At 40.5% G+C, this 27,637-nt stretch overlaps 1 protein-coding gene across 5 annotated transcripts in view; it reads left to right on the plus strand.

Moving 5' to 3' along the window:
* LRBA (LPS responsive beige-like anchor protein) overlaps positions 1–27,637 on the plus strand; it is a 358,996-nt gene that overhangs the window by 100,244 nt on the left and 231,115 nt on the right. For 4 of the 5 annotated variants that reach the window (XM_035113955.3, XM_035113959.3, XM_088661093.1 and 1 more), the window contains exons 32-35: positions 1,029–1,107; positions 1,403–1,536; positions 5,832–5,893; positions 24,244–24,308. In XM_035113955.3, coding sequence (XP_034969846.1) covers positions 1,029–1,107; positions 1,403–1,536; positions 5,832–5,893; positions 24,244–24,308 — 340 coding nt within the window. The remainder of the gene's footprint in view (positions 1–1,028; positions 1,108–1,402; positions 1,537–5,831; positions 5,894–24,243; positions 24,309–27,637) is intronic. The other variant, XM_035113958.3, reaches the window with a different exon arrangement.

Consider the following 27,637-nt stretch of genomic DNA (forward strand, 5'->3'; position numbering starts at 1 on the left):
CACCACTGAAGGCTGAGTGCCTAGAGATGGCTGCATATGGAATGCTAAAGAGGTACCGTACTAGTGTCATGGCAGGTGGTAGGGTATGCAACAGCAACATGTTTGCAAGTGTTATCCAGGATGTCTTCATATTTATTGCTGACCTTGTTTCAGTGGTTCAGAATTTATAGTGGTTCAGGCACACTTCTAGCAACATGGAGGACTGCTAGTTGATTTGCGGTAGACCATGTAACAAAAGTGTACTGCAAACTTGCTTACAAAAAGAAGAAGCCTGTACCCCACTTTGTGAGAACGCTAGGCCTCTGATGCACAAGGAACTTCGTTAAGCAGCATCTTTGCAACAAATGTTGCAAAGCTAGAGAGGGAGCTGTGTAAATCAAATAAAAATGTGAAAGGGCAAAACCGGGAGTCCCTGGCCCTAGAGCGGCAGCATGTAGGTCAAACTCCCGGACCGAGGTTAGTAGAAAGGCATGCTGTGTAAGTTTGTGCTTTGCAGTCCCCTCTCACTGCACCTCATCAGCCAGCATTTCCCCAGCCAGACAGGCTGAGAGGGTTACCTGCCAAGGCCTGTGCCAAATTTCCCACTTCTGAAGCTCAATAAAGTTAAGGCCAATTTGAACCCATACTCTGGTCTCTTGCCTCATTCTCTGTGGGGAAGGGGTGGGCACCACAGACAGCGTTTAGCATGTGTGCCCGCAATAAGCACTTCAGAAGCTCCTTTTGGCCCAGGTGCCTTTTAACCTTCCTACGACATATGTGACTTCAGGCAATTGGCAGGTGGGCATGGGTTGGTCATAATGGCCTGGTTTCCCACCACTGATGTACATTTTAATCACTGGTATCTTGAGCTAAAAGGATCTTGGGATACTAGAACTAATGAAGATCTCTGCTTAAGGCTGTGGAGAGCTATTACCACAGAGTACTGTCTCAGTAAACAGCTCTGAATTAGATGGACCCATGGTCTGAATCCATTTAAGGAAGCTTCATATGCTAATATGCTATCTAAGCTCTATTAAAATCTTCTGCAGGCAGCGGATCATCAAATTCAAGATTACCATCTGTTCCTACAGTTTCTTCTGTGCCTGAGGATTCTGCTTCAAACATGAGGTATTTTTTTAAAATAACTTTTAACTTTCTTGAACCAGGGTGTATCACTTTCCTATTTATTTAAGTAATTATGGGACTCACTCTTCACTTCGGAGTGGATTGTGCTCTTTCATTTGAGGTCAATAGGAAGTTTTAGATTTCTATCACTACTACTGTAACTTAAAAAGAAATAAAGCACAGCGGTGTTTAGCAACTGTTTTGGGTACTCCTGTTGTACTTTTGTGTGCATATATTCATATTCTTGCAGCATTTTAGCTTCCTGGGGTCCCCCTCTTCAACCTTGTCAATCTCTTAGCATTACAGAAAGGCTTGAGCATGCTTTGGAAAAGGCTGCCCCTCTTCTGAGAGAGATATTTGTGGATTTTGCTCCTTTCCTGTCACGTACTCTTTTGGGTAGCCATGGGCAAGAGCTACTGATAGAAGGTACAAGTAAGTTCCCCTCTTTAATTCATTATAAGGTTAAATATTTTAATACTTAAAAATGCAAGAAGGGTGAAGTTTTAATGTTACTTTTTACGTAATGGAATTCTTTAAGCAATACCCAAATCATACTAGAATTTTCCTATTAACTTGCTTCTATTATACAGTATTCTATTATCAAAAACATTGGATTGTTTTTCATCTACTATGGTTAGGATCTCCAAAGGTTCATGTGTATATAAGGTTCATATACAGTCATACCTCAGTTAAGTATGCTTCGGTTTGAGTACTTTCAGTTTAAGTACTCCTTGGACCCATAGGGAACGGATTAATCCACTTTCCATTACTTTCAATGGGAAAGTTCGCTTCAGGTTAAGTACGTTTCAGGTTAAGTACGGACTTCCAGAACCAATTACAGTCATACCTCAGGTTAAGTACACTTCAGGTTGAGTACTCTGCGGACCGTCTGGAATGGATTAATCCACTTTCCATTACTTTCAATGGGAAAGTTCGCTTCAGGTTAAGTACACTTCAGGTTGAGTACAGACTTCTGGAGCCAATTGTATACTTAAACCGAGGTACCACTGTATACACATTGGAGTTGTCATTTTTCCCCCCCTGTTCCTGTTGCAGACCCTCGTGCTACATCAAATACTAAAAAGGACAGTCTCTAAGAATTAGCCTTTTTGTAGGGTGTAAGGATCTGCATTAAGAAAGTGGGTGCTGAGAACTCCAGTGTACATGCACAACTACCTGCCTCCCAGTCTTTCATCCTCCCCAGGAACTTAAATGCCCTGGTTCTATCTCAGGCATCCCCAAAATCGGCCCTACAGATGTTTTGGGACTACAACTCCCATCATCCCTGGTCCTGTTAGCTAGGGATGATGGCAATTGTCCCAAAACATCTGCAGGGGCAAGTCTGGGGATGCCTGTTATCTGATAAGCTCTTCCTTCCATCCACTTCTCCTCCTCTAATGGTCTTTTAAAATTGGTTCTTCTCATAGCCAATCCTCTCTCTTGTTCTCCTTCTCTGCCATTACTCCATTATATCAAAGATGTAGCCTATTGTAGCTGCATTGCCTTCATTTTACAGCCATTCTAGACTCAGAAGGGCTTGTATACTTCACCAGCCTGGTTCTCAGTGTTTCCGGTTGAGATGCCCTTGCCATCATTCTAGGTGTCTTAGTCAGTGATGGGGAACATCTGACCCTCCAGATACTCTTGAGCTTATAACTTCCATCATCATGCTGGCTAGACTGATGGGAATTAGAGTGCAACAACATCTGGATGGCAACAGGTTCCCCATCCCTGCTACAAGTTGTAGGAGGTAGGAATCAGAACAGTATTGGGTGGCATTAGCCTTAAAAAAAAAAAGGCTATAATTTTTCAACAGTATTCATAGGCAAAGTTTAACAAGAATTCAAGTTCACTGGTAGACTAGAATTGTTGTTGAACTTTTGCCTTTGACTGAAGCATCTTATCTTTATCAATGCCATAAATAGGATATTAGATTAGATTAAACCAGTTCTTCTATTCCTTTGTGACTATTGAATAGCCTTAGTGCCTTTTAAAGAGCAAAATTCCTTCTTGCATATGATGGCATGGGTTTTGTTCTGATTTTAAAGGGGGGAGAAAATGTATTTAGCATTGCGTGTCCAGCAAAAAGTCTGTATGATCTAGATACGCTGTCAGTTTCAAAGGTTGAAGCAGCCAAGTGTATCAAGTTGATCAATGTAAGGTATTGTATAGTTTTAATATCAAAGAGGCTGAGAGCAGGTTCTCTTCAGTATTTTGCAGATTGAATGAATAAGAAAAACTTTGTGCAAAAAAGTTCAAGAGAAGCAATTTGTAGAGTAGAAAAACATGAGAGGGAAAGGCAGTTTCTAGAGAAACAGGAGAGCAGGAAACACACAGTACCCTTGAACATCTGAGACTGATTTGCACAGAGAAACTTGCCTTATAACAAAGCAGGCAGATGGTGGTCTTTTGCTGGGCAGAATTAAGATATAATATTAGGAGGCAGAAATGATTTGTGAACTAGACAATTTGGTTTAAAGGGCTTGTTCTTCTTTCCTGGATTGATTCTTAGCATACAATCATTCACAGTGTTGATTTTCCCCTTTGCCAGTTTCAATGCCCATTTTTCATTTAGGTGTCTAGTTTCTGTGATTCTTCCAGTAACTTCTACCATGCCTCCGAATTAGAGCACATAACAACTTCCATGGGGGTAAAGTGAGTGACACATGTGGCACTCTTTTGTTGGAGAGGAGAACACTTCAAGGCAATTGGAAGTCCATTAGTAGGTCCTAGATCATAGAAACAAATATGTGGTTTCTCAGTACAGGCGTATTTCACTGTGATGCATGTACTGTAACACACTTGTGTTTGAAGCTATAAATATTTGGTAACAAAATCCATCATAATTGGTTTCTTTCAACCATTTCACAGAACATGCAGTTATTATTTAACTAAGAATAGTAGAGGAATGTGCAATAAAAAGCTTTCTTTACTGAGGCCTGTTCAATGCAGAATGTTAATTGGCTTGCCCATTTTAGAAGAAGTCTTAAAACGCTTTCCTGTGTTGTAAAATTCCTGAAACAAGATTTTGTACATATCAAGTATGCTTTCACCTATTAGTAAGCCACAGTTCTTGGCTTGATAAACAATACTGTGCACATGCTGGTGTATGCAGCCTGATCACTCCGTTTATTGGCATGAGCAATAAACAAACATGGAAGGGAACAGCTTAGCATTCATCTGAACCTGGGATCGCGCCTTGCTCTGTCCTAACAATTGACAGCCAGTAAGCCAACAACAAACTGCTAAACATGGTTTAAACCTGTTTAGCAGTTGTGGTTTCTTAGGGCACACAAACCATGACCCCAGGTTTAGATATAACACTAAGCTTTCCCTACTTTACTTACCTACTCACGCCAGGAGAAGGGAATATTACTAGTGATCATGCTGAGTGTACCAGCATGCAGCTCATGCAGTTTAGTTTAGGCCAGGCACCCCCAAATGGCGACCCTCCAGATGTTTTGGCCTACAACTCCCATGATCCCTAGCTAACAGGACCAGTGGTCAGGCATGATGGGAACTGTAGTCCAAAACATCTGGAGGGCCGAAGTTTGGGGATGCCTGGTTTAGGCCCTTGGCTTACTGTTATGTTCGAATGTGGCTGTTGTGGGTATTTCCAGAACCAACATTTGGTTCTTGAATGAATTTCAGCAACTGTTTCTAATACAAGTAGTTAAATTTTACAGCAGTCGTCTTTTTGAAAAGGTTTGTATATTCCAATGTGTGATGGTGAAACAGATGTGCAGACTATATTGCATTGCATTGTGAGTGGCCAGTTTCTGGTTTTATGTTTTTAGGTATGGTGCTTACAGTGGGAGCTACATTGTTGTGACATCTTGTTTAGAAGAATATGAGTAAAAAGGTGCCTTAAAGCTTTAGCTCTATTGACTTTATATTTTTCTAACCCACTAAATGCTGACTATTGCTGACTTAGTTAGCTTTTCTAGTTTTATTAATAATTGATCCGAAAGAGGAGCAAAACCAAACCAAAACAGTTCTAAATATGTGGAAGCACAGGTTAATGACTAGAAACTCTACCATCTTAGGCTGTGATAACACCTTTTCACATTATACTAGGAAACTAGTATGAAGTGTGAATCGCTAATAATAACCAAATTAGTTTATAAACTAATCACAAATGTATAGGTACTGCTTGCACTCCCCTCCCCCCTAAGGTTTAGGTGAGGGTCAAGGGTCAAAGTACTAATAAGAGTGTTTGGGATGTCTGCTGCCATGAAACAAAATGGAAACTTGATTGATAGCTGGAGGGCTGGAGGGAGAGAGCTCAATGGAGAAAGCAAAGGTCATAGAGCCATTTCCCTTCTCTGCATATATAATGATCAACCCACTCCAAGGTGAAGAAATGTAAGTACTATAAATCAATATACCATATGCTATGTATGCATTTATTAACTTGGAACACAAATATTTATGTAATCTCAGCTAAATAGCTCCAAGGCATCATTTTATATCAAAATACTGCATGGCAGTGATTAAAACTGGTGCCTGCTTTTAGCATGTTTTATACTGATATATTAGGATTGAATGCTTAAACAAATTGAAGCTGTAAGATTTCTCCTTTTGTTAATATAAACCATACTGACAATACAGAGAGAATACTAACAAAATAGACTCTTGGGTAGGATTTCCAGGAGGTACTAAATATGAATTGCAACATAAACCCAAGTAGATCACTATATATCTTTTCTATTTTTCTTCTTCTTTAGGTTTGGTGTGCATGAAATCTAGTAGTTCTGTTGTGGAGCTGGTCATGCTACTTTGTTCTCAGGTGGGTTACAATTGATTTGAGTGTGAGTTGCTGCTAAAAAAAATCCTTTACAATTGCAATTATGATTTGGAGCAGTAGTCTTTGACCTTTCTGGATTCACCTACATCATGAGGCCCTACTTTTAATTTTTCCCCCATATATGATTGTCCTTTCTCCCCCCCCCCCAATATTTCCCTTTCCCTTTTGCCATCTCTTAAGAAAAAGGTCCAAAATGCATAGTGGTCCAAAAAGCATCCTTATTAGAGTAGGGTATGACCCAGCAGCTGAAGATGAATGCTTTATAGGAACTAGTTGATCTCATGTGATCAGTTAGATAATGTCCTAAAATTTTGGTTTCCTTAACCTTTTCTAGTATTTTAATAATGGTGCATACATTAGATTAAGTAACTTTATGTTTAAGCAGGTCAATCTGTGAAATAAAGATTTTGACATGGATTTAGTATAATTGTATTTCAGATATGTTGGAAGAAAAGGTTTTGGCTTTTTGTATTTGTAAAAAAAACTCTAAAATATATGGTGTTCCTTACTGGTCACTTTTTATTAGCTTGAGGGAAAAACTGAACCACAGTTGCCATCTATTTGAATTTTCTGATCTGTGAAACACAGTATGTCTGCTGCTCTGAAAATCAGTGTTACACTTCACTTTGATTAACAGAAAATCTAATCTGAAAAATTAGAGTTGTCAACAAATAATAGTATGTAGTAGATCAAATAGCACTTTACTCATCTCCTAGATTTCTCCATTGTAATTATATATGAGGTTTCTATCGAGCTTTTCTTTTTGGCGTTTTAAAAATGATACCTTCCTGGTAGTAAATTCCCCTACTTAAAACTTTAAAATAGCCTTTTTTAATGGGAAGGTTATTGGTCTAGAGGTCAAGGGTTTTGACCCATTTCAAAACCTTTGACCTTCATTTAAAGCCCTTATGGTTTACTTGCCTGACGAATAAGGATAATGTAAAATTAATGTTTTTTTTACATCGATTTATTCGTTTTAGTGCTTATATTGCCAAATGTATTTAGACTGTGCTGATGGACATTTCATGAATACAAATGAAAGAATCATAGAAGGTGTGAAAAATCAATAACCTGCATTGACAATAAAGTGCAATAAAAACAATTACTTCTGGAGATTACACCTAATGGATTTTTGCAATGAACTAGTGAAGAGCCAGTTATGTTTCTAGTTGCCTTATTATTCAGTGATGTAGTCAGAACCATGTTGACAGAATTGCTTCCTCCTCCTCCTCTTCCTCCTCCTCTTCTTGGAATGCATAGAAGCTTGTTATGTGCTACTTAACTTGGCAAAAATCTAGAGTTTTCATCCAATTTCAGTTCTTGTTTTCCACAACAGGGTTTGTTTGTGTGTTTTAAAAAATGTCATCTTCCGAAGTGTAGATATACTACTTGAAATGCATTTTGAACATTAGCACTCAATGCATAAAAATTATTTGGGTTAAAATGCCCCTTACTGTATACTGGGAAAAAATAACAAAGTTTCAGTTACGTCCTGATCTCCCCATTGTTTCTTGGCTCAAAAAAGCAAAACGAAGTATACCTTGAGAACTGCTGTGTGTCTCCACACTGGATAGTGTTGGTACTGATGCAATCTAAAATGGAATAAATGACATGCTCTAATGTGCCTATTTGTCATACATGTCACAGTGCTGTTTTAATGGTAATCTAATGTTAGAATACGGCAATGGGTTAGTTGAGTTGGTAGCAGTGAAACATCAGGTTTTATATGAAATACTTGAAATAAACCAATACAGCAAACCAAACCCATAACATCCTTTCATACCAAAGAATAGCTGAAATATTTCGTTGACTGTGCAAAAGTGGTGTAAGAAATCAAATTAGCTCCAGATGTATACAGATTTGATCTGGGGTGATAATTACATTTTTCACTTTGAATTTTCCTAATTCAGAGAGGTCAGTATGGCAATCACAGAAGTGATTTATTTTCTTAAGAGGTAAACTGTCTGTTGCTACATGAAAGCTTGAGAGATATGAAATTGAATTTCAGCTCGACATTTTACAGATACTGGAAGGAGATGGGGTTGAGTTTGATTGATTTTTTTCTTTTTGTGGGACAAGGGAGGGGGGAAGTGAAGCGACCCTCTTGCTAAAAGTTTAATTAATTTTTTTAAAGAAGAGATGGAGAGGAAGGAGTGCCAAAGATCGAAAGATCAGGTCAAAAACTAGTTTTTAATCACATAAATAATACAAAGTAGTCACAAATAAGCATCTGCAAGCATGATTTAAAACTTTACAAATTTGTTGGACATGATGCTAAATTAGATCTCTGCTTTGATTAATACTTTTGTGATATGTACCTAATATTAATCAGTAATTCTCTCAAAATATTATTTACTCATACCTATTAGTCTTGCTTTACTGTTAGGCTTTGTCTGACACATCATTTCCCAAATACCTGTGGTTTGAGAAAAAAAGTTCATTATTTTTACATGGATTAAAAAAGACAAGACTACAACTTTTGTTGAGGGTCTTGTAAGATTATTCTGTATTGTAGTACAGTAGAAAAAAAATCCATTTTATTCAGCAGTATTTCACTGTCTTATGTTTGACCAGTATCTTTGGAGTGTCTTAGTCCCCCCCCCCACCCGTGGGCAAAATTTCAAGTTGTTTAACATAGTATTGCTTTGCTCTGCCTAACAAGCCAGCTGAATGTACAAAAATAACCCAACATCCTAAAGCACTTTTTAAAGTGGCATTCAGTTCTGACACTGAATATCTAACTATTGCAACATAAGGAATTCTGCATTTAATATTAACAGAAAAGTGTTCCTGCTTATTTGACATTAATATCATTTTTGAAGGACTCAGCGTTGCATTCAAGGCCACTTTATAAAAGCATTGTGTTGCTCATCCTAATTCAGTCTGACATACATTCCAATAACACTACCTCCCCTCCAGAGTTTAAAGCTAAATTTATGGCTGAGCATTGTGAAGTGCATCATTTAAAAATGGTTTCAACCCAAAACATCTAATAAATAAATAATGTGTATGGCTACTCAGTAGTAGACTTTCCAGACTAGAAATCATTCCATCGGATACTCAACAGTCCACTATCGTAGAGGGCTGTCAGATAAATCTTATAGTAGCTGCATTTATGTCCTGTAAATCACATGTTATTGTCTGAGCCTTCTGCCAGGTCATCTATTCTTTTCCCATTTATCAGAAATGCATATAGTACATTGAAACTAGAAATACCATCTAGTCTGGGCCCAGCTTCCTGCCCAAGTAATTAAAACAGCCAAACGAATGGAATCCTCAGCATCGTGTTTCCTTTAAATGAATCATGTCCTTAATGTATGTAGAGCTACTTCTTTGCTACTGTAGTACACCATTCTTATACAAGGTATTGTTATATTCTATTTGGAGTAAAAACACTGCTGATTTCTGTAGGGTTGCACATACAGATTCAAGTGTGTGTAAGTGAACATTCCCATGTACACAATGATTTATTTATCAGATCTATTAACTGAGCTATTTCTCTGAATTAATTGTACCGAAGCTTATTAAAATTCAATCTTTTAAAATACTCTCTGCTCTAAAATATTTGTGTTCGATGTTGCGCATCTATTTGTATTTTAAACCCTTTTTTGGAGAGGATATCAAGTGGTGCGTATGATGCATCCAGAAAAGGCTGTGAGTTCTGCCATCCTATCTGTACTGTATTCTGTTCCTTTGGATTAAAACTATTATTTTCAGATTACTTTGAATTAATGGGTGAAAGTTCTATGTAACTCTTACAATTGCAAAGGAAAAGACTTTTGTATAGGTGGTGGAAGAGCAAGAACCACTCATGAGACTCTCATGTAAGATCAGCATTTTTACTTCAGATGATCTGATTTAGAGTAAGCCCTCAACTTTCAGCTATAAGAAGTAAAATCCTTGCTCCGCTAGAAAGTGTGCAGTAGACCCATTGTGTTTTTTGTTTTTGTTTTTAATTCTTGTACAGTATCCTAGTCAGGATTATGAACACTTACTTAATGCATGAAAAGGAGTCAGAAATCTGCACTTAAGTGACTCCTAATAAAATACCTTGACTATTTGACATGCTGCCTGGAAAAATCTGTGTCTCAGGTTCCTATGAAATTGCTCATGGCTGGGTGTGGACACACCTGTAACTAAAAAAAAACATAGTGATGAGCTAAGGTACTTACTCAGGGCAAGGCTTTTGTGATCTATTATACTTATCTGAGTAGCCTAATTGCTTACAAGATCTCAACTCAAGGGGACCCATATGCAACTTTCATGTAACAATCACATCATTGAAATCTTGGGTACGACCCCTGCGGCAAGCATCCAAACCTTTTCAAAACATAGGTGACTATGAACTATAGAGAATAAACATTCTGAGAAGCTCCTTTGTCTGGATAGATAATTTCAAGGTTCACATTGCAAAATCCATGTTATATTATCTCTGGGTTGAAAGTGAAAATGCCCATAGAAATCAATAAAGAAATCCAGGATTAGGCTATAGTTCTGATTTGGTACCAGAATGTTCACCCAGAAATGAAAAGTGGTAGCAAAAGGACAATTTCAAATTCTTGTAACTTAAAGTCTTACTTAGCAAGAAGCTGTGTGTGTTATGTGAGGTTTGGTGCATGGCACATCTCCTGCTCAATCATACATACATTTAAGTCATTGATTTCTCTGAGAAATGCTTCCAATATGAGGGCTGTTGAATGGGACATTCAGGACATACCATTCTCGTCTCCTCCCTCTCCCTTATGCTACAGACAACCTTTTACAAAGTCGTAACTTACTTACTTACTTGGACAACTGGTTTCACTATGTGGGACCTCCTGTGTGTTTCTGCCTTCTGCTAAACCGCTTACTTGGAAAATAGCAGAGTTCAGTTTCTTCAACACAGGACAGGAATGGGAACCTGTGACCTTACAGATGTTGCTATACTAAATTTCCATCATCTCTAACCATTGAGCATGCTGGCTGGGGCAGATGGGAGTTGTAGTCTAATTGGAGGGCCGCAGGTTCCCAACCTGGCATAGCAGAATATCTAGTTGGAAATAAAAACTCCCTAATTTGTTTAAATGTGTGGGTTTTTTAAAGGGTCTATTATAAACACTGCCTTAGAATTCCGGGAAAGTCTGTGGAGGTTGAACACAAATGCCATGTTTATAAAGCAATGACGCTGATTTGGAAATTCAGATGGGGGCCCTTTCCTTCTCATGTTTGAATTCCAAAAAGATAATTATTCAGAGTGAATTATCGTAGTGACGTGAGCACAACTTCCTCTCTGTTTCACATTGGAATGTAGGAATCTCAATGCTGTCAAAAGCACTCCAATGGGGGCTGGGAGGTGGAAAAGAGTTTCTTGATCAAACATAGAGGCACCAAGCACATGCAGCCTATTTGCTTCTTCTTCAAACTTGCGGAATATTCCCACCCCCACACCCCAAAAGAGAAAACTTTGATCCTGAGTAGGAAACGTACATTTAGATTCATCAGAGTGAAGATTTTTCTAGACTAGCCTAACTGGTCAACTCTAAACATTGTGTAGTGTTCAAGATAAGATTCTCTGTGCTTAAAGGATGTTGGAGACCAGAACGCCAGAAACAGTTACACATTTGAAGGAACATATGCAAAACAAAGCAGTACTTTAACATAGGTAAATTACAGATATGTAGTCCTGCTGTTTGGTGTGTGCACACATGCTTCAATTTCCCTTAATTATTTTAGTGACCACTCTTGAAAAATTGCATTATTCTAATATATATATAAATTCAGTATTTTCAGTAAGGGGTTTTATTTGGTGGGGGCGGGGGCAAAATAGCAGAACAATTTTAAGTTAAAGTATCCCACTGCAGATGTTAAGAACTAAAAGGTCATAATTTAGCTGCAGAAGCAAGGGCCCCATCCCCCCCCCTCAAACCTCAAGGCATCCTATTGCTTCATTCGCACACTAGGACTTAAAAAAACCCAACCATTTAAGGTGAATTTTGTGCTAAGAGAGCACACCCTGTGGTTTGGCAGTCTAGTCAGAAGGATGGTACCATGCTGGTTTTCTAACTGGATCTTTGAACAATATTCTCATGGGTGGTAAATGTAAAACAAAGTAATATCAACTGGCACTTAATTCTTTGAGCTCCCTGCTGATTGGGCTAGGCAGTGAAATAGAGCTCTTCCTGACAGGAAGTCAGCCTATAAGTGTGGAGACCCCTGAACATAAAGTGTGCTTTAATTTGAGAACCTGCTGTTTTACAGCTTTTCTGTTTAATTTGAGAGCTTAGGAAAAAGGGGCTAGACTAGGGGAATGGATGCAAGCTGACTGGCCGTAGGATAGAAAGTCTAGAGTGTGGTAGCAATTGTGCGCTTTTTACACCAATTATAAATGTGGGAGCAGTTATTTTGAGGCAATTTAGATAGTTTCTTGCTACCCAGGCTTGATTTTAAACCTGATACTGCAACATATAAATCACTTACCTGTGTAGGCTTTCCACACAGATGGCTGTGTTTAAAAAGTATTTACTACATGCACCAGCCTCTGCATGTTCAGCTTTAGCATGCTACCATTGTGTCTGCCAGACTCACAGATTGCTGGCCTATTTAGGATGCTTACATATGGGACAGCAGCCAAGGGAAGTGCCATTTTAAACTAGAAGCTGGCAGTGCAGAGCACTGGCATGGGCAAATGAAAGCTGTGTGGCAGGTTTAAATTGGGCCTTGCAAGAGCGAATAGGCATATGTTGGCCTCCAACCATAGTTACAGTGTCTGATGTTGAGAGGACATTCTTCCTCCTAACTTTATTAGTGATATGATATACAATATTAGTTGCACTCAGAGCAGAATGTTTGTGTTCAGTTTTTGGCGTCCAGTTTTCGTTTTGTTTTCAAACAGAGAAGAGTTAATATTTAATTCAAAAGAGGTGTCTGGCCAACTTGATTCTCATGCTAGTTTTAATATTAAGCGTGGTTAATTACCTTTGTTCATTTGCCTGCTGATTGCTCACAGGTGGTCACTGATGCCATCTGTTTGTCTCTAGAGACAATGTGATGTGCTTCTGGGGGTGAAGTCAACTGCTGTGTTAGCAGCACTGGGCTGATCTCTCTGGAGCAGAAGCTTGGGTGGTGTGTATGGATGTTATGGGCTGCCCAGATAACAATAACCCACTCTCAGCTTTGCTGATGTGGTGCAAAGGAAAGCAGAGCAATATATTTGGCACCAGCTTGGTTGTAGGCAGTGCTTTTTTTCTTCTTCTAGAAAAAAATAGGTGCTGGTACTCATCATGAAGTTGTTACAGTAAATGCCACACCTTTTAACAACAACAAAAAGTTTTGTTCCTGTGGTTGAATCATTTGGATGTTTGATGTGATGCTTACCCAATGAATCATGCCATCAGCAAAATATATTTTTGTTCAGAGGTCCTAGCTAAGACCACTGTACTCTACCTCTGATCTGGTTTTTAGCTTGTCCTTGATATAATTATTTAGTTTTAAATGCCTTTAACTGGGTTTTTAATTACAATTATGTTTTATTCTTTTTGTAAACTGCTTTGAGGTTTTATTATGATAAAGCAATGTATAAATCTTGTGAAATGAATAAATATTGAATTTTGTGAGTGTGCTATGTTTTACAAACATATGCACCATATGGCTTTGAAAGAAAACTTTATGCTGGAAGGAAAGAAGTTTGTATTTAAAACACGATAATTTTATCAATACATGGTATGGCTGTATGAAATTAGTGCTTATTTCTTTTGAAAGATAAAAAGTAGTACCTCTGCAGTTTGTACAAAAGTTCATTGTGGCCTTGAATTCTCTATTTAAGTATTAAAATTAAATACTCATTATAAGGTAATTTCAGGTATTTACTGCACAACAATATAACACCAGTTTATAGGAAGCCTGCTCAGAGTGGAATACACAGAATGGTTAAACAGCAGGGGAGTCTTCTGCTTTTAGTTAAAAACTGCTGTTTCTGTATGGCATATTTACAACTTATTTAATTCTTAATGTAGTGTGCTGTGGGACTGAGCATACGAAAAAGAGTAGAAAGAGCTCTGCTTTCTGTGTCTAAGGCTATTACTTGCTGTACAATAATAAAGGCACTATTTTATTGGGTTAGTTGTAATTAACTTCAGCACTATGCATTCATATAAATCATTCTCAATCTGTTTTCTTTGCATTTTCCTTCCTTTAACTGAGTTAGCATAGTTGTTTTCAAATGTTTTTTTTAAATAAGGAATAATGCTGTAATTCTCTAGATGGACTTGTAGGAGCTAATTATTCTAATAATTATTTAATCTGCATTGATAGAGTCTTAATGTATTTTTTTTTACAAATGGTTATGGATCAGTATTTTGGCTATGGTCTGGATTTGACCATGAACATTAAAAAACAGATTTATCTATTACTAGAACTCCCCTTCCTTGGGAGGGGGTGTTATTATTGTTTCTTTCCTTGCTTCTTTGTCTTGATCTGAGTGCCCCCCCACCCCCATAAAAAACCCTGGTGCTTATGACGAATTCTTGGGTCCCAGACATAACACTTTCAGGCACTGAATAGGACCTGAATCTACATTAAGTGTCAGATTTACACATAATTTCCATGGCGTTTCCTTTTTCCAGTGCTATACCAAATCTTCCTCTTCTCAAGTCTCAAAAGGCAGATGTAGGACACACATTGGATTGTGCCAGCTTCTTGGACTATTTCATATGAGATTAAAGTGAACATCATAAAGCTCATTTTTGGCATTGGTAAATTTAATTCTTTTAACTAGTGTAATGTGACTTAAAATCTTGTTCCTTACTGCCTTTGTTTTGATGACAAGAGCAATAGTTTTCAAATGGAATGGAATAAAAAGTACTTTCTGCTTATAGCTGAACACATTGTGTAGTGTTTTTTTTTTTAGCCTTATAAAAATAATTAGCCTCTATATAGTTCTAATGGCAGCCTTGAAAGTTTTAGCCTGGAGCAGCCTCTAATGAACAGCCCTTGTTTTTTCCATTTGGGCTTTGAGATTCCCTAAAGGCTTGACTTCAGACCTCAGAGGGCAGCAGCTGCCATTTGTCTTGAGTACTAGTGTTGCGAAATAGTCAGACCACGTACTAATAGAACACATTTGTACAATTCAGTACATAGATGCTTGATAGAGGTTTAATGATGATCATCTGTTGAGAGCTTGTAGATGGGTGGACTTAGAACAACTTTTATTGCCCCTTATCAGTAATAATAATAATAATAATTAATAATAATAATAATAATAACAATAATTTATACCCCGCCCATCTGGCTGGGTTTCCCCAGCCACTCTGGGCAGCTTCCAACAGAATATTAAAATACAATAATTTATTAAACATTAAAAGTTTCCCTAAACAGGGCTGCCTTCAGATGTCTTCTAAAAGTCTGGTAGTTGTTTTTCTCTTTGACATCTGATGAGAGGGCGTTCCACAGGGTGGGTGCCACTACCGAGAAGGACCTCTGCCTGGTTCCCTGTACCATGGCTTCTCGCAATGAGGGAACCGCCAGAATGCCCTTGGCGCTGGATCTCAGTGTCTGGGCAGTACGATGGGGGTGGAGACGCTCCTTCAGGTATACTGGACCGAGGCCGTTTAGGGCTTTAAAAGTCAGCACCAACGCTTTGAATTGTGCTCGGAAACCTACTGGGACCCAATGTAGGTCTTTCAAGACTGGTGTTATGTGGCCGTTCCCAGTCACCAGTCTAGCTGTCGCATTCTGGATTAGTTGTAGTTTCCGGGTCACCTTCAAAGGTAGCCCCACGTAGAGCGCATTGCAGTAGTCCAAGCGAGAGATAACTAGGAGCATGCACCACTGGCGAGACAGTCCGCGGGCAGATAGGGTCTCAGCCTGCGTACCAGATGGAGCTGATAGACAGCTGCCCTGGACACAGCATTGACCTGCCCCTCCATGGACAGCTGTGAGTCCAAAATGACTCCCAGGCTGCACACCTGGTCCTTCACGGGCACAATTACCCCATTCAGGACCAGGGAGTCCTCCACACTGCCTGCCTCCTGTCCCCCACAAACAGTACTTCTGTCTTGTCCAGATTCAACCTCAATCTGTTAGCTGCCATTCATCCTTCAACTGCCTCCAGGCACTCACACAGGACCTTCACTGCCTTCCAGCTCCCAACCCCTCTGGACGGTCCAGAAGGATGTTATGGTTGATGGTGTCAAAAGCCGCTGAGAGATCCAGCAGGACTAGGAAGCAGCTCTCACCTTTGTCCCTAGCCCGCCGGAGATCATCAACCAGTGCGACCAAGGCAGTTTCAGTCCCATGATGAGGCCTGAATCCCAACTGGAAGGGATCCAAATGGTCCGCTTCTTCCAGGCGTGCCTGGAGTTGTTCAGCAACCACTCGCTCAATCACCTTGCCCAAGAATGGAAGATTTGAGACTGGGCGATATTTGGCCATATTGGCCGCATCTAAAGATGCTTTTTTAAGAAGCAGTTTAATAACCGCGGGTTTGGGAAGGCTCCCTCACAGAGAGAAGCATTCACCAACCTGCGAAGCCCATCGCCCAGCCCTTCCCAGCTAGCTTTTATAAGCCAGGATGGGCAAGGATCAAGGAGACAAGTGGTTGGTTTCACTCGTCCAAGCAGCCTGTCCACATTCTCGGAGGTAACAGATTGGAATTGATCCCACACATCATGACCAGACAGAACTCTAGCACTCCCCCGCTCCTGCCCTCCTCCTACGATGGAGTCTACTTCTTCCCGAATCTGAGCGACTTCATCTGCAAAAAAACTTTGCAAAATCATTGCAGGAGATCTTGTGGCCCCTTACTGGGCCCCGATGGAGCAGGTGGTTCCGCTAAATTGCAAACCACCTGAAAAAGTCTCCTGCTGCTGTTTTCTGCAGGTGCAATAGAGGCAGTGAAGAAAGTCTTCTTCACCGTCGCTACCTCCACTTGGTAGGCTCGGCATTGAGCTCTAACCCGTGTCTGGTCAGCTTCAGAATGAGTTATCTGCCACTGGCGCTCTAGCCGTCTCAGCGATTGTTTCATTGCCCTCAGATCTGTGAAAAACCATGGGGCTGTCCGGGCTCCATGCAATCAGAGAGGGCACTTCGGAGCCAAACAGTCAATAGCCCTGGTTAACTCCACATTCCAGTGGGTCACCAGGGAATCGGCTGAAAGGCCATCAACATGGGATAAAGCTTCCCCTACCACTCTCTGGAAACCGAATCGGTCCCACCTCCCTGCAGAGGGGAAGGGTCGCAGAGATGTCCAGTTGCACCAGGTAGTGATCTGACCATGGCACTTCTTTAGACACTTTTACTTAGTGTCAGATCACCAACATCCCAACACCAGGTCCAAGGCATGTCCGTGGCTATGAGTTGGGCCAGACTTACCGTATTCAGGGACAGCCCCATGGAGGCCATGCTTTCCACAAATCAAAAATAATACCATCTGTATTGATCAGGTGGATAATATTGCTTGGCTAAGCTTGCTTTCCCAGAGCAGGTTTTTTTTTTAACAGACTGCTATGTTTTTACATTACAAATCTATTTTCTTATAAATTTCTAAGAAATTTTGAAGTGCTTAATGCCTCAGATCTGTGCAAAGTTGTTCAGCTGCATAATTGACAAAACCGAACTCTTACATACTGTCCCTTCTCATATACCATAAATGATAAAACTGGAGGGGATCCTGTAATAGGCCATCCTTTCCAACGCTCTGCTTGTTGCAAGAAATGCAGGGCTAGAGCATCCCCCAACAAGTCTACTACCCCTTGAGGTACCGGTAATTGGCTCCCTTTTTATGTCAACACATTTCTCTAAACGCTTAGCCAAAATCTACCCTTCTGTCATAAAATTATAGAATCATAAAATTTCAGAGTTGGAAGGGACTACAAGAATAATCTAGCCCAATCCTCTGCAATGCAGGAATCTCAAGTAGAGAGATGGCCATCCAGTCTCTACTTGAAAACCTCCAAGGAAGGAGAGTCCATCACCCCTTGTGGGAGACTTTCCCACTGTTCAAATAGCTCTTACTGTCAGAATGTTATTCCTGTGTTTAGTCAGAGTCTCCTTTTCTTCATTTGAACTTGAATCAATTGCTTTGGGTCCTAGCCTCTGGAGAAAACAAGCTTGCTCCATCCTCCTCGTGACAGTACTTCAGATATTTGAATAATGACTATCTCCTCTTTTCCATGCTAAACATGACTGTTCCTCATAAGGCTTGGCTTCCATACTCTTGATCTTCTTGGTCACCCCCACCTGCACATGTTCCAGCTTGTCAATTGTGGCACCGAGAACTGGACACGGTACTCCAGGTGTGGTCTGATCAGGGCAGAATAGAGCAGTACTATTACTCCCTTTTATCAGGATACTATACTTCTGTTGATGCAGCCTAGAATACTATTAGCTTATTTTTTCCTCTTTGTTTGGTTGCTGTATCATACTGTTGACTCATGTTAAGCTTGTAGTCTACTAAGACCCCTAGATCCTTTCACATGTAGCATTGCCAATCCACTTGTCCCCACCTTAGATTTGCACAATGGGTTATTCCTACCTACGTATGGATCCTTACATTTTTCCCTGTTGAAATTCATTCTGTTAGTTTGGGCCCAGTTCTCAAATCTGTTAACGCTGTCTTGAATCCTAATTCTGTCTTCAGTGGCATTGTCTAACTCCCCACCCCCTGGTTTGGTGCTATCTGCAAGTTGGTACAGATGCTGAACACTAAAATTAGCATAACATTTGGAGTTTCCCTAGCACAGGTGTTGGCAACGTTTTCCGGCCATGGGCAGGAGCATTTGCACGGACTATTGTCCGTGCGTCGGACATGGGCCAGACGTGCGCAGAAGCAATTTCCGGTGCCGCGCTGCCCATGTCCGGAACACCGGAAATGGCTTTTGTGCATGTCCGCAGCGCTGGAAATCGCTTCTGCGGCTGCACAGATGCAATTTCCGGTGCCGCAATGCCCATGTCCGGAACACCAGAAATGGCTTCTGCGCATGTCTGCAGCGCCAGAAATCGCAGCTGCGGCTGCGTAGACACGATTTCCAGCGTCGGCACAAGCGCAGGCACCGTTTCTGGAGCTGCTTTCTTTTTCTGGGAGTACGCAGGAGGTACGCATACCCCTAAACATTTTGTGAATCTTTGGACTTTTGTCCATTTACTGTAGTTATTTTATTTGAACTATAAAATGGTGATTTTCTTGAGTTTAGTACCCCTAAACATTTTTTTAAAGGGAAAAAAAGCACTGCCTGTACCATTTATTTATTCCTTGAGTCCATGTAAGTGGAGGAACACTTAAATGTCAAAACCGGGCTGAGACAGTAAGCAACTGTACCTGAATCAAGATCTTGAGGGGTTATGCTTTTCAGTCCAGGTTTTATGAACTTAGTTGCTGGATCTGGAAAAGATGGATCTTGAGGTGGAGCTGGAGGAACTGGATCTGAAATGCTTCAGGAAGGAGCTACTGATTTGAAAATGCAATGTGTGAATTGACTCGGGGTGTGATGTGACCGTACTGATAGGGCCCTTTGCTCTAAGTCTAAGCCTTGACCCTAGCTTATTGAATACCTGGAACTGTGCATGTTCAGGCCTTAGAGCAGGCACCCCCAAACTTCGGCCCTCCAGATGTTTTGGACTACAATTCCCATCATCCCTGACCACTGGTCCTGTTATCTAGGGATCATGGGAGTTGTAGGTCAAAACATCTGGAGGGCCGCAGTTTGGGGATGCCTGCCTTAGAGCCTACACCAGAGCAGATGATAGGAGTGTGTAACACTGGCCCCTGAAATTGGCAGGAAGGATGATATTTCTGGACAGATCAGACCCTGTAAAAATAGTAGATCCTGGCCTTCTACCCTTGCTCATCAAGAGAACAGTGCCTTCTGTCTGCTGCATTTCAGCTTCTTAATTTCCACCTCCAGTTCCTAAGAAATGATCTCAAGGACCCTAAGCTGAAGAACACGCCCTCTAGATATCTGTACTGCCATCCTCCTTTGCCCCATGCAAAGTTCTTTTCAGCACTTTAAGACAATTTACATCTCATAGCTACTTGCATTTTTGTCCGTGCTTAAGTATTTACTATAGATTCACTATAGACTGCACAGTAATTATGATCATGTACATTAGCAGTAGATTTTATAGGCATAGGAAATAGTAGTCGATTAAGTTCAGCTTACAGCAGGTATGAAATTATTGACTTGGTCGATCTCCTCTTGCAGTCCTTCCTTTTGAAAGTGCTGAAATGTATTCTCCAGTTATTCAGCTACATTAGTGGTCGACTCTGAGGCTTTTAACATGTTTTTCATCAGCACCTTTGGGAGAAGGATAACAAAGATCTTGACATAACAATGCAGTCAGCGCTGAGAATGTAATTGCAGTACAGGATATATGTGTTGTGTTGAAACATTGCATTAAACATGAAAGACATTGGTTGTTACATTTTGCCCCCCTCCCCCGCCAAGCTATTAAAGCATGCTTAAGGGAGTGTTCACCTGTGGCTTAAAAAAATTTGTTTAGACCAGGGGTGTCAAACTCAAATTCATCGGGGGCCGCATCAGCAGTTTGGTCACCCTCAAAGGGCCGGTTGTATCTGTAGGACTATGTGTCCACTCTTTATTATCATAAATTATTGTCACTGCATTCAATTATTACTGTTTTTTGTAATAATGTAAGTAATAACTAGCTCTGAAAGCAGAAACATAGTCAGAATAATGGCAAGTAGATATTCAAATGTACAATTATTGTACAATTTATTGAAAAATGATTTTTGGTAACTGCACTGGGTGGTGGAGGCTCGCTAGGGTTTCATGCAGGACCTTTGCAGAGCTACTAGTACCTGGAGATGCTGGGGTCCTTCTGCATGCAGGACAGATATTCTGCCAGTGAGCCACCACCCTTCACCAAAGGGACAGGCTGAGGTTGACTCACTGGAGCTGCTCTCCTGGTTCCAGGGTTTAAGGGCCAGAAGTATAAAGCAGCATCCTATGTTTCTGAGGAGAGGGAGAGGGAGGGGAGGGGAGGAAGGAAGGAAGGAAGAAAAGAGGGAGTGGGAGGGAGAGAGGAAGGAAGGAAAGAGGGGAGAGAAAGAAGAGTAGGAAATAAGGAAGGGAATAAAGAAGGAAAGAAAAAGAAAGAGGGAGAGAAGACGGAAAGGGAGAAAGAAGGAAGGAAGTAGAGGGAAAGAAAGAATAAGAATGAGGGAGAGGAAGAAAGATGGGAAGGACGGAAGGAAGAAAGGAAGGAAGGAAGGAAGGAAGGAAGGAAGGAAGGAAGGAAGGAAGGAAGAAAGAAAGAAAGAAAGAAAGAAAGAAAGAAAGAAAGAAAGAAAGAAAGAAAGAAAAGAGGGAACAGGAGGGAGAGAGGAAGGAAAGAGGTGAGAGAAAGAAGAGTAGGAAAGAAGGAATAAAGAAGGAAAGAAAAAGAAAGAGGGAGAGAAGACAGAGATAAAGAAGGAAGGAAGGAGAGGGAAAGAAAGAATAAGAACGAGAGAGAGGAAGAAAGAAAGGGAAGGGGGGGTCACCGCCTTGATTCAGCGCCAGAAAAGAGTGCGAAGGGACCCAGGGGCAAAAAGCATTTCCCCGGCCCCAGCTGTTTGTCGGCGCTTTGTCGGCGCGGCGCTTCAGCAGCAAGGTCCCGCTGCTGGGTCCCGCTGGCTGGGGCGCTCGGCGGGCCACATGACGATGTCTGGAGGGCCGGATTTGGCCCCCGGGCCTTGTGTTTGACACCCATGGTTTAGACTAATATCTTCTCTGATCTTTGTCTGTGATAGAGAGAGTTACCCTGGAAAAAACAAAGATAAATGCCTTTGCTTCTCAGTTTGGGCAATTTCTGTTTTCAGAAATTAAGTTATGAAGCACTACACTGAGTGGGATTCAAGGTAAAAGCCATTGTTTGAAGACAAAAACATTTGCATGATGTCGTTTGGAGAAAATGATAGCTCTTCATTTATATCCCCACTTTCCAACACTTCTTCTGCCAATATTTTGTGAATGAATGCTAAAACAAGTGAAGAGGCATGTTGGCAAAACAATAGAAACATCTAGGGACCCAGGTGGCGCTGTGGTTAAACCACTGAGCCTAGGGCTTGCTGATCAGAAGGTCGGCGGTTCGAATCCCTGTGACGGGGTGAGCTCCCGTTGCTTGGTCCCAGCTTCTGCCAACCTAGCAGTTCGAAAGCACGTCAAAATGCAAGTAGATAAATAGGAACCGCTACAGCGGGAAGGTAAACGGCGTTCCCATGTGCTGCTCTGGTTTGCCAGAAGCGGCTTTGTCATGCTGGCCACATGACCTGGAAGCTATACGCCGGCTCCCTCGGCCAATAATGCGAGATGAGCGCGCAACCCCAGAGTCGGTCACGACTGGACCTAATGGTCAGGGGTCCCTTTACCTTTACCTTTAGGCAGCATAAACAGTCACTTTAGTGCCCATTGTTGTGGTATACAACTGCATACTCCAAAAAAATTGTAGCAGAAAGAATACATAATTATGATTGATTGCTTTATAGGCCTATGAGCAAAAATACACACAAAATGCTTCTAGTTATTCAGATGTGGGTTTTTTTTGTTTTGCAAATTGAGGCATGCCTATAGAGCAGGCATCCCCAAACTTCGGCCCTCCAGATGTTTTGGACTACAATTCCATCATCCCTGACCACTGGCCCTGTTAGCTAGGGATCATGGGAGTTGTAGGCCAAAACATCTGGAGGGCCGCAGTTTGGGGATGCCTGCTATAGAGGAAGGCACAAGGCAACTCCCCAAACACCCTGTTGGTTGGAGACCTCATTTATTTTGCAGTATTTCCATGGTAGCAGTGCCATGGGCCAGTTGCTGATTGGACTGTTTCTTGAGGTGCCAAGGCTTGTTCAGCAATCCAGCTCTCTTGGCTGGTATTAATAAAATATTGAGGTTTGTGATGAGAGCTGATAAGGTGTGGTGCCCTGGATTAAGGTTTCCTGAGAAAGGATCTAAGGAAACCTGAGATCAAAACTGTGCTTGGTGGTGAAGCTTCCTTGGGCAAGAGGCTGCCCCAAAGGGGGAGAAGGACTCATCTACAGTCTCTGCCTAAGGACCAGCTGCCTTTTAACTCTTCTTCCTCTGTCATTTAACAATGGCCATGCAGTCAAGCTGGTTGAACTGTTTCCGTACCAGAAAGCTGTTATGAGAACTATGAGTTTCATTTTTCCTCTCTCCCCTCCCCCCATCTGTAAGCAACTCTAGGGGCCTTGTCAGTTGAAGTGGGTGTTGATTAAAAAAAGAAAAGTATTTTTAAAATAGAATAAAATAGAATAAAAATATTTTTGCCTAACCTACATCTGTGGTGATGACAGGCTTAATACCTATTCACCTTGGTATTCTCTCACCCTTGTAGTAGGAAGCCAGTATGCTGAATGCTTAGATTGAATGTTCTTGTTCTTGTAGGTAGATGTTCTTATTCTTGTGGATAGATGTGGTCATGCTCATCAGCTGACATTGTTTACAGTACAAACAATACATGGTCTGCATGTGTTGAACATACTTAGCCAGCACAACCAATCCTTTTTTAAAAAAAATTAAAGTTGTGTATATATGAATTTTGAGTCAAAATTTTAATACCTTGCGGTATGTTATAAGAAAAAAACTGCACTTTCCCCCCTTATGGGGTACCCAAGAACCCATATAGACTCCTCTTTTTAGGAGAAAATAATAGAGGCCAACCAGAGAATATTGAGAAGCAAGGCAGCTAGTAAGCCTGATCTTTATTAAAGCTGTTGCAACAGGGTGCTCCTCCCACACTCGGGGGGGGGGGGAGACCTCGAGCATAGGCACGCAAGCCCTTATGTAGACTTTTTAAATTTCCAACCTTCAAACTCCAGACCAGCCCCAGATACATCATACATACATCACAGAAGGGGCAGTCTACAACAGAATCCTGAGTGTGTTGTTTATCTCCTGTCTGGCAAGGTACCTGATTGCATTATCTGGGTTTTGGCCACTCTTATAACTACTTAATTCCGGGATCTAGGTCACAGGCTCACACTCTGTTCATATCTTGAATGTGCCCTTAAGACAGGATTTGTGCGGACAGGATTTGGGCGGAAAGAGACAATGGGGAGGTTTCCCACTTTGACCTTGAAGAAATATTTGAGGTCAATTTGTTCAGGACCTTTTTTGTGGGGTTTCAGACATGTGGTTTATATATACAGTTATGAACATTATATGTGTGTGTGTGTGTGTGTGATCCTTAAAATTCTTATAACAGGTATTTCTCTGTCTCTAAAATGGTTGTTTGTAACCTGTCACCATCTTAACTTTTACTATAACTGTTTTCACTGGTTTACTTAATGTAAACTTGTTCTTTTAATGCAGCTTTAATTACCTTTTCTCACTTTTGCATTGTAGGAGTGGCAGAACTCAATACAGAAGAATGCTGGGCTAGCTTTCATTGAGCTTGTCAACGAAGGAAGGTAACTTCCTAGTTATATTAATTTCTATAATGACCATTATTCATATTGAGCAAATTCTGATTAATTTCTGTTGCTGACCTATGAAGTACTTTGTCTACAAGTAAAGTGTTTTGGATTTGGTAGCGTACATTTGCATTCCTTTAGAAATATTATACCGTTAACTTTGTGAATCTGATTGAGCCGCTAAATCTCCTGTACAGGTCTATGCAGAGGTTGTCTGAACCTGGGGAGGAAGTCTTGTTAGAATAACTCAAACAAAATTGCATCTCAGACTCAGGGCGAGTGTATCAGCCCCACCCCCCCGTCCCCCGCACAGGCTTGCTCCCATATTCTGTTGTGGTTTGGCATTTTCTCTTATCTGTAGTCATAGTGATATAACATGCCTATGGCAGACCTGCACAGTTTGTGACCTGCTAAGCTGAAACTTCTACTGGGTCATTTGAAGACCCAATACATGCTGGCTGCTTGTGTTTGACTTGTTGGGGCGCAGGTTATAGAGCGCTGTTGTGGGGTCTCAGATTAGTGATTTGAAGGTCTCATTAGTTACGTGTCTGCATGTGAAATTTCTCAAATTGACCACTTCAGGCATTTTTTTAAAAAAAGAAATAGAAAAAAAGCAAGTGTACTGTATATATTTCATTGGGTGCTGTGGCAGAAAGGTGGTATATAAATGCAATACATAAATATACCAACTGATTTTTGCATAAGCACCCTTCATCAAAAGGATTTTTGTTATAAGAAATTTCAGAGTAAGCCTAGATGTTCATACTTTCAGTTCAGTTCAGGAATACAAGGTGTGTTATAGAAAATGACAGGTCATGGCAGAAACATTAACTTTGGCGTGCACTTAAATTCAGTAGAATTATATATATTTCCTAAGTAATTCAAAAATACATAATAATCGCACAAGAAGTAGTGACCGTAGTGATATAGAAAATGAATAAAGCACTTAATGAATGGAAAAGAAGAATACCCTTATTTAGTCTCTCTTAGTATAGTCAGAGAATCATCCACTAAAATGTAAATTTTAAATGAAGACTTGGTGAGCTCTAAATCCAAAGTAATCTTTATTAGCAGAGAGATTAACTACCGGTACTCCCTCCTCCTTAGTGATTAGCACTCTCATCCTGTGTCAAGTAGTAAACTCTGGCTGCTCTCCTAAGAGTGCTTTAGCTACTTTGGTAAAATGCAGAGTCAGCTGTTCAAGACAATAAGAGTTCATTCTGGTTTAAAGCTACTTTCTCAATGCAATAGAAAGCTTGTAGATAGATGAAATATTGTGGGAGAGTAAGTGTACACAAAGACCTAGAGAGGCTGATTGGTTTAATTCCAACATGTTTTTTTCATCACATAGTTAAAAATTCTCTAAAAGAGGGATAAAGTGGGTATACGAAGTTAACAGTATAGTGAAATCTGGGCTGTCAGAAAGGTTAGTGTGATTATATGATGTTCATTGCTAAACTTCCCATAATTTTGGAGTTTTTGATAATGTTTCGCAAACTGATTGAACAAATTATGCAATGATAATGCATTATTGCTTGAGGTGAGCACTGGAAAGTGTTCACTGAAAGGTATTTTTAACTTCAAGGGATTTAAAAGAAGCTATAATGTGGAGTTAGAGAACAGATATAACGGCCGTACTTAACAGTTTCAGATTGTGCCTGTTTGAATATAGTTCTTAATTTATAAAATTAGAGTTCTGGGGTTTGAGGCTTCCTGAAACTGAAGCCATATCCTCTGAACTACTAGTCTTCTCACTCCGTAATTTCAGATGTTTGAGATTAAGTACTTTGCACAAATTCCATGGGTGAACCCTGGTTCATATTAATCCCTGGAGATAGTGAAATTGAAGACATAGCCAGTTACATTTTATCCTGCAATCTCTATATAGCCATGAGGTTCAAAGACATTAACCCCCCTTGGTTTTTCAAATGCATTCTAAGAGGTAAAGCAAAAAAAAAAACCCTCAGTTCCTATTTTGGAATGAGAATCTCCCTATTGTGGATTCAGATAGTAGTAGCAGTTAATATGAGAAAAGGCACAGTTTGGACAGAATGCTTCAATTTAGGGTCATTTTAACGTATCTGGTAAATTAAATGCCTCATTCTGTTTCATATCCAATTGTCACTGTTGGACAGCATTTACATTTTGTGAACTCAGCTGTGTACAAAGAGCGAGCAATTAGCAATATATGGTGCAAATTCGAATATATAATATTTCCATCTAACACAGTATAGTATTAATATTTCAAATATCAGCATTTCAAAAGGAATAATTGCATATACTATAGGGGGTGCTTACTGTGTGTTCATTTATATGACACACAGTGCTAAACTATCTTTCTCCACCACCCTCCATATGTTGATAGCAGGAGTGGGTGTTCGTTTCGGTGCCTCTCTCATGGCTGCCAGCAGATAGCATGCCTGGTGATGAAGGAGTGTGCTCTGGTCACTTGAAGGCTGTTGAATCTTGTGCTGGAGGAGAAAAATGCAAATACATGCAAATACATCCTCCCACCTCTTTCAAAAGTATGTCAACTGCTGTAGAATGTACATATGATTATATTTTATTCACTTAGTACATAAAGTTATATGTATTTATTTATTAGATTTAAATCCTGCCTTTCCACTGGAGACCTTGAAGCTGCTCATAGCATTTGTAAAATGCAGTGGATAAATCATGCACTTTAAAACAAAACGAAGCCTGTGCAGCTGGAGCAGGAGCCTAGTGTTATCTTCACCTGGCTTCCTTTCTCTCCTGTTCCACCTTCCCCCAGGGCAGCTGTTGGTGGAAGACCATGTGGTAGAAATCTTGTTTGAGTATTTAGGGAACTGTGTTTGTGGCTGCTTTCATTCCATTGACGTTTCCTGGGATCCAGACCATTTGCTTGCTATATAGGGCATAAATTATTAGTGTAATTTATAGGTTTCTGTAATCCACATTAAAATACATTTGCTTTTGATTCTTCCCTCCCCGCCCAACAACTTGCTTAAAAAGAAAACAGCTTCAACATAGCTCAGCTGTTAAATAGGGAAACCTAACAGCTTCAGCAATTGGCTTGTTAATGATACGCACCTTGCCCAGACAGAACAGAACACTGGTTCCTCAGTGTGTTAAGAGCATAGTGCTATCTAGACTAACAGTGCGTTCATCAAGGGCCAAAGTTATAATGATATGAATGAGGTGAAGGCAGGTCAGAAATACATAAACTTCGAAGCTAGTCTTTAGCACTGCAACCCAATATGTGTACTTTAGTTCTCAAAATTCAGAGTTGTAGGGAAAGATTTATTCTATATGTTACAATGATGGGCTTCTTTCCTTAAAGCATG

Source organism: Zootoca vivipara, chromosome Z1 (genome assembly GCF_965207765.1).
Source record: "Zootoca vivipara chromosome Z1, rZooViv2.hap1.1, whole genome shotgun sequence".
Classification (NCBI taxonomy): Eukaryota; Metazoa; Chordata; class Lepidosauria; order Squamata; family Lacertidae; genus Zootoca; species Zootoca vivipara.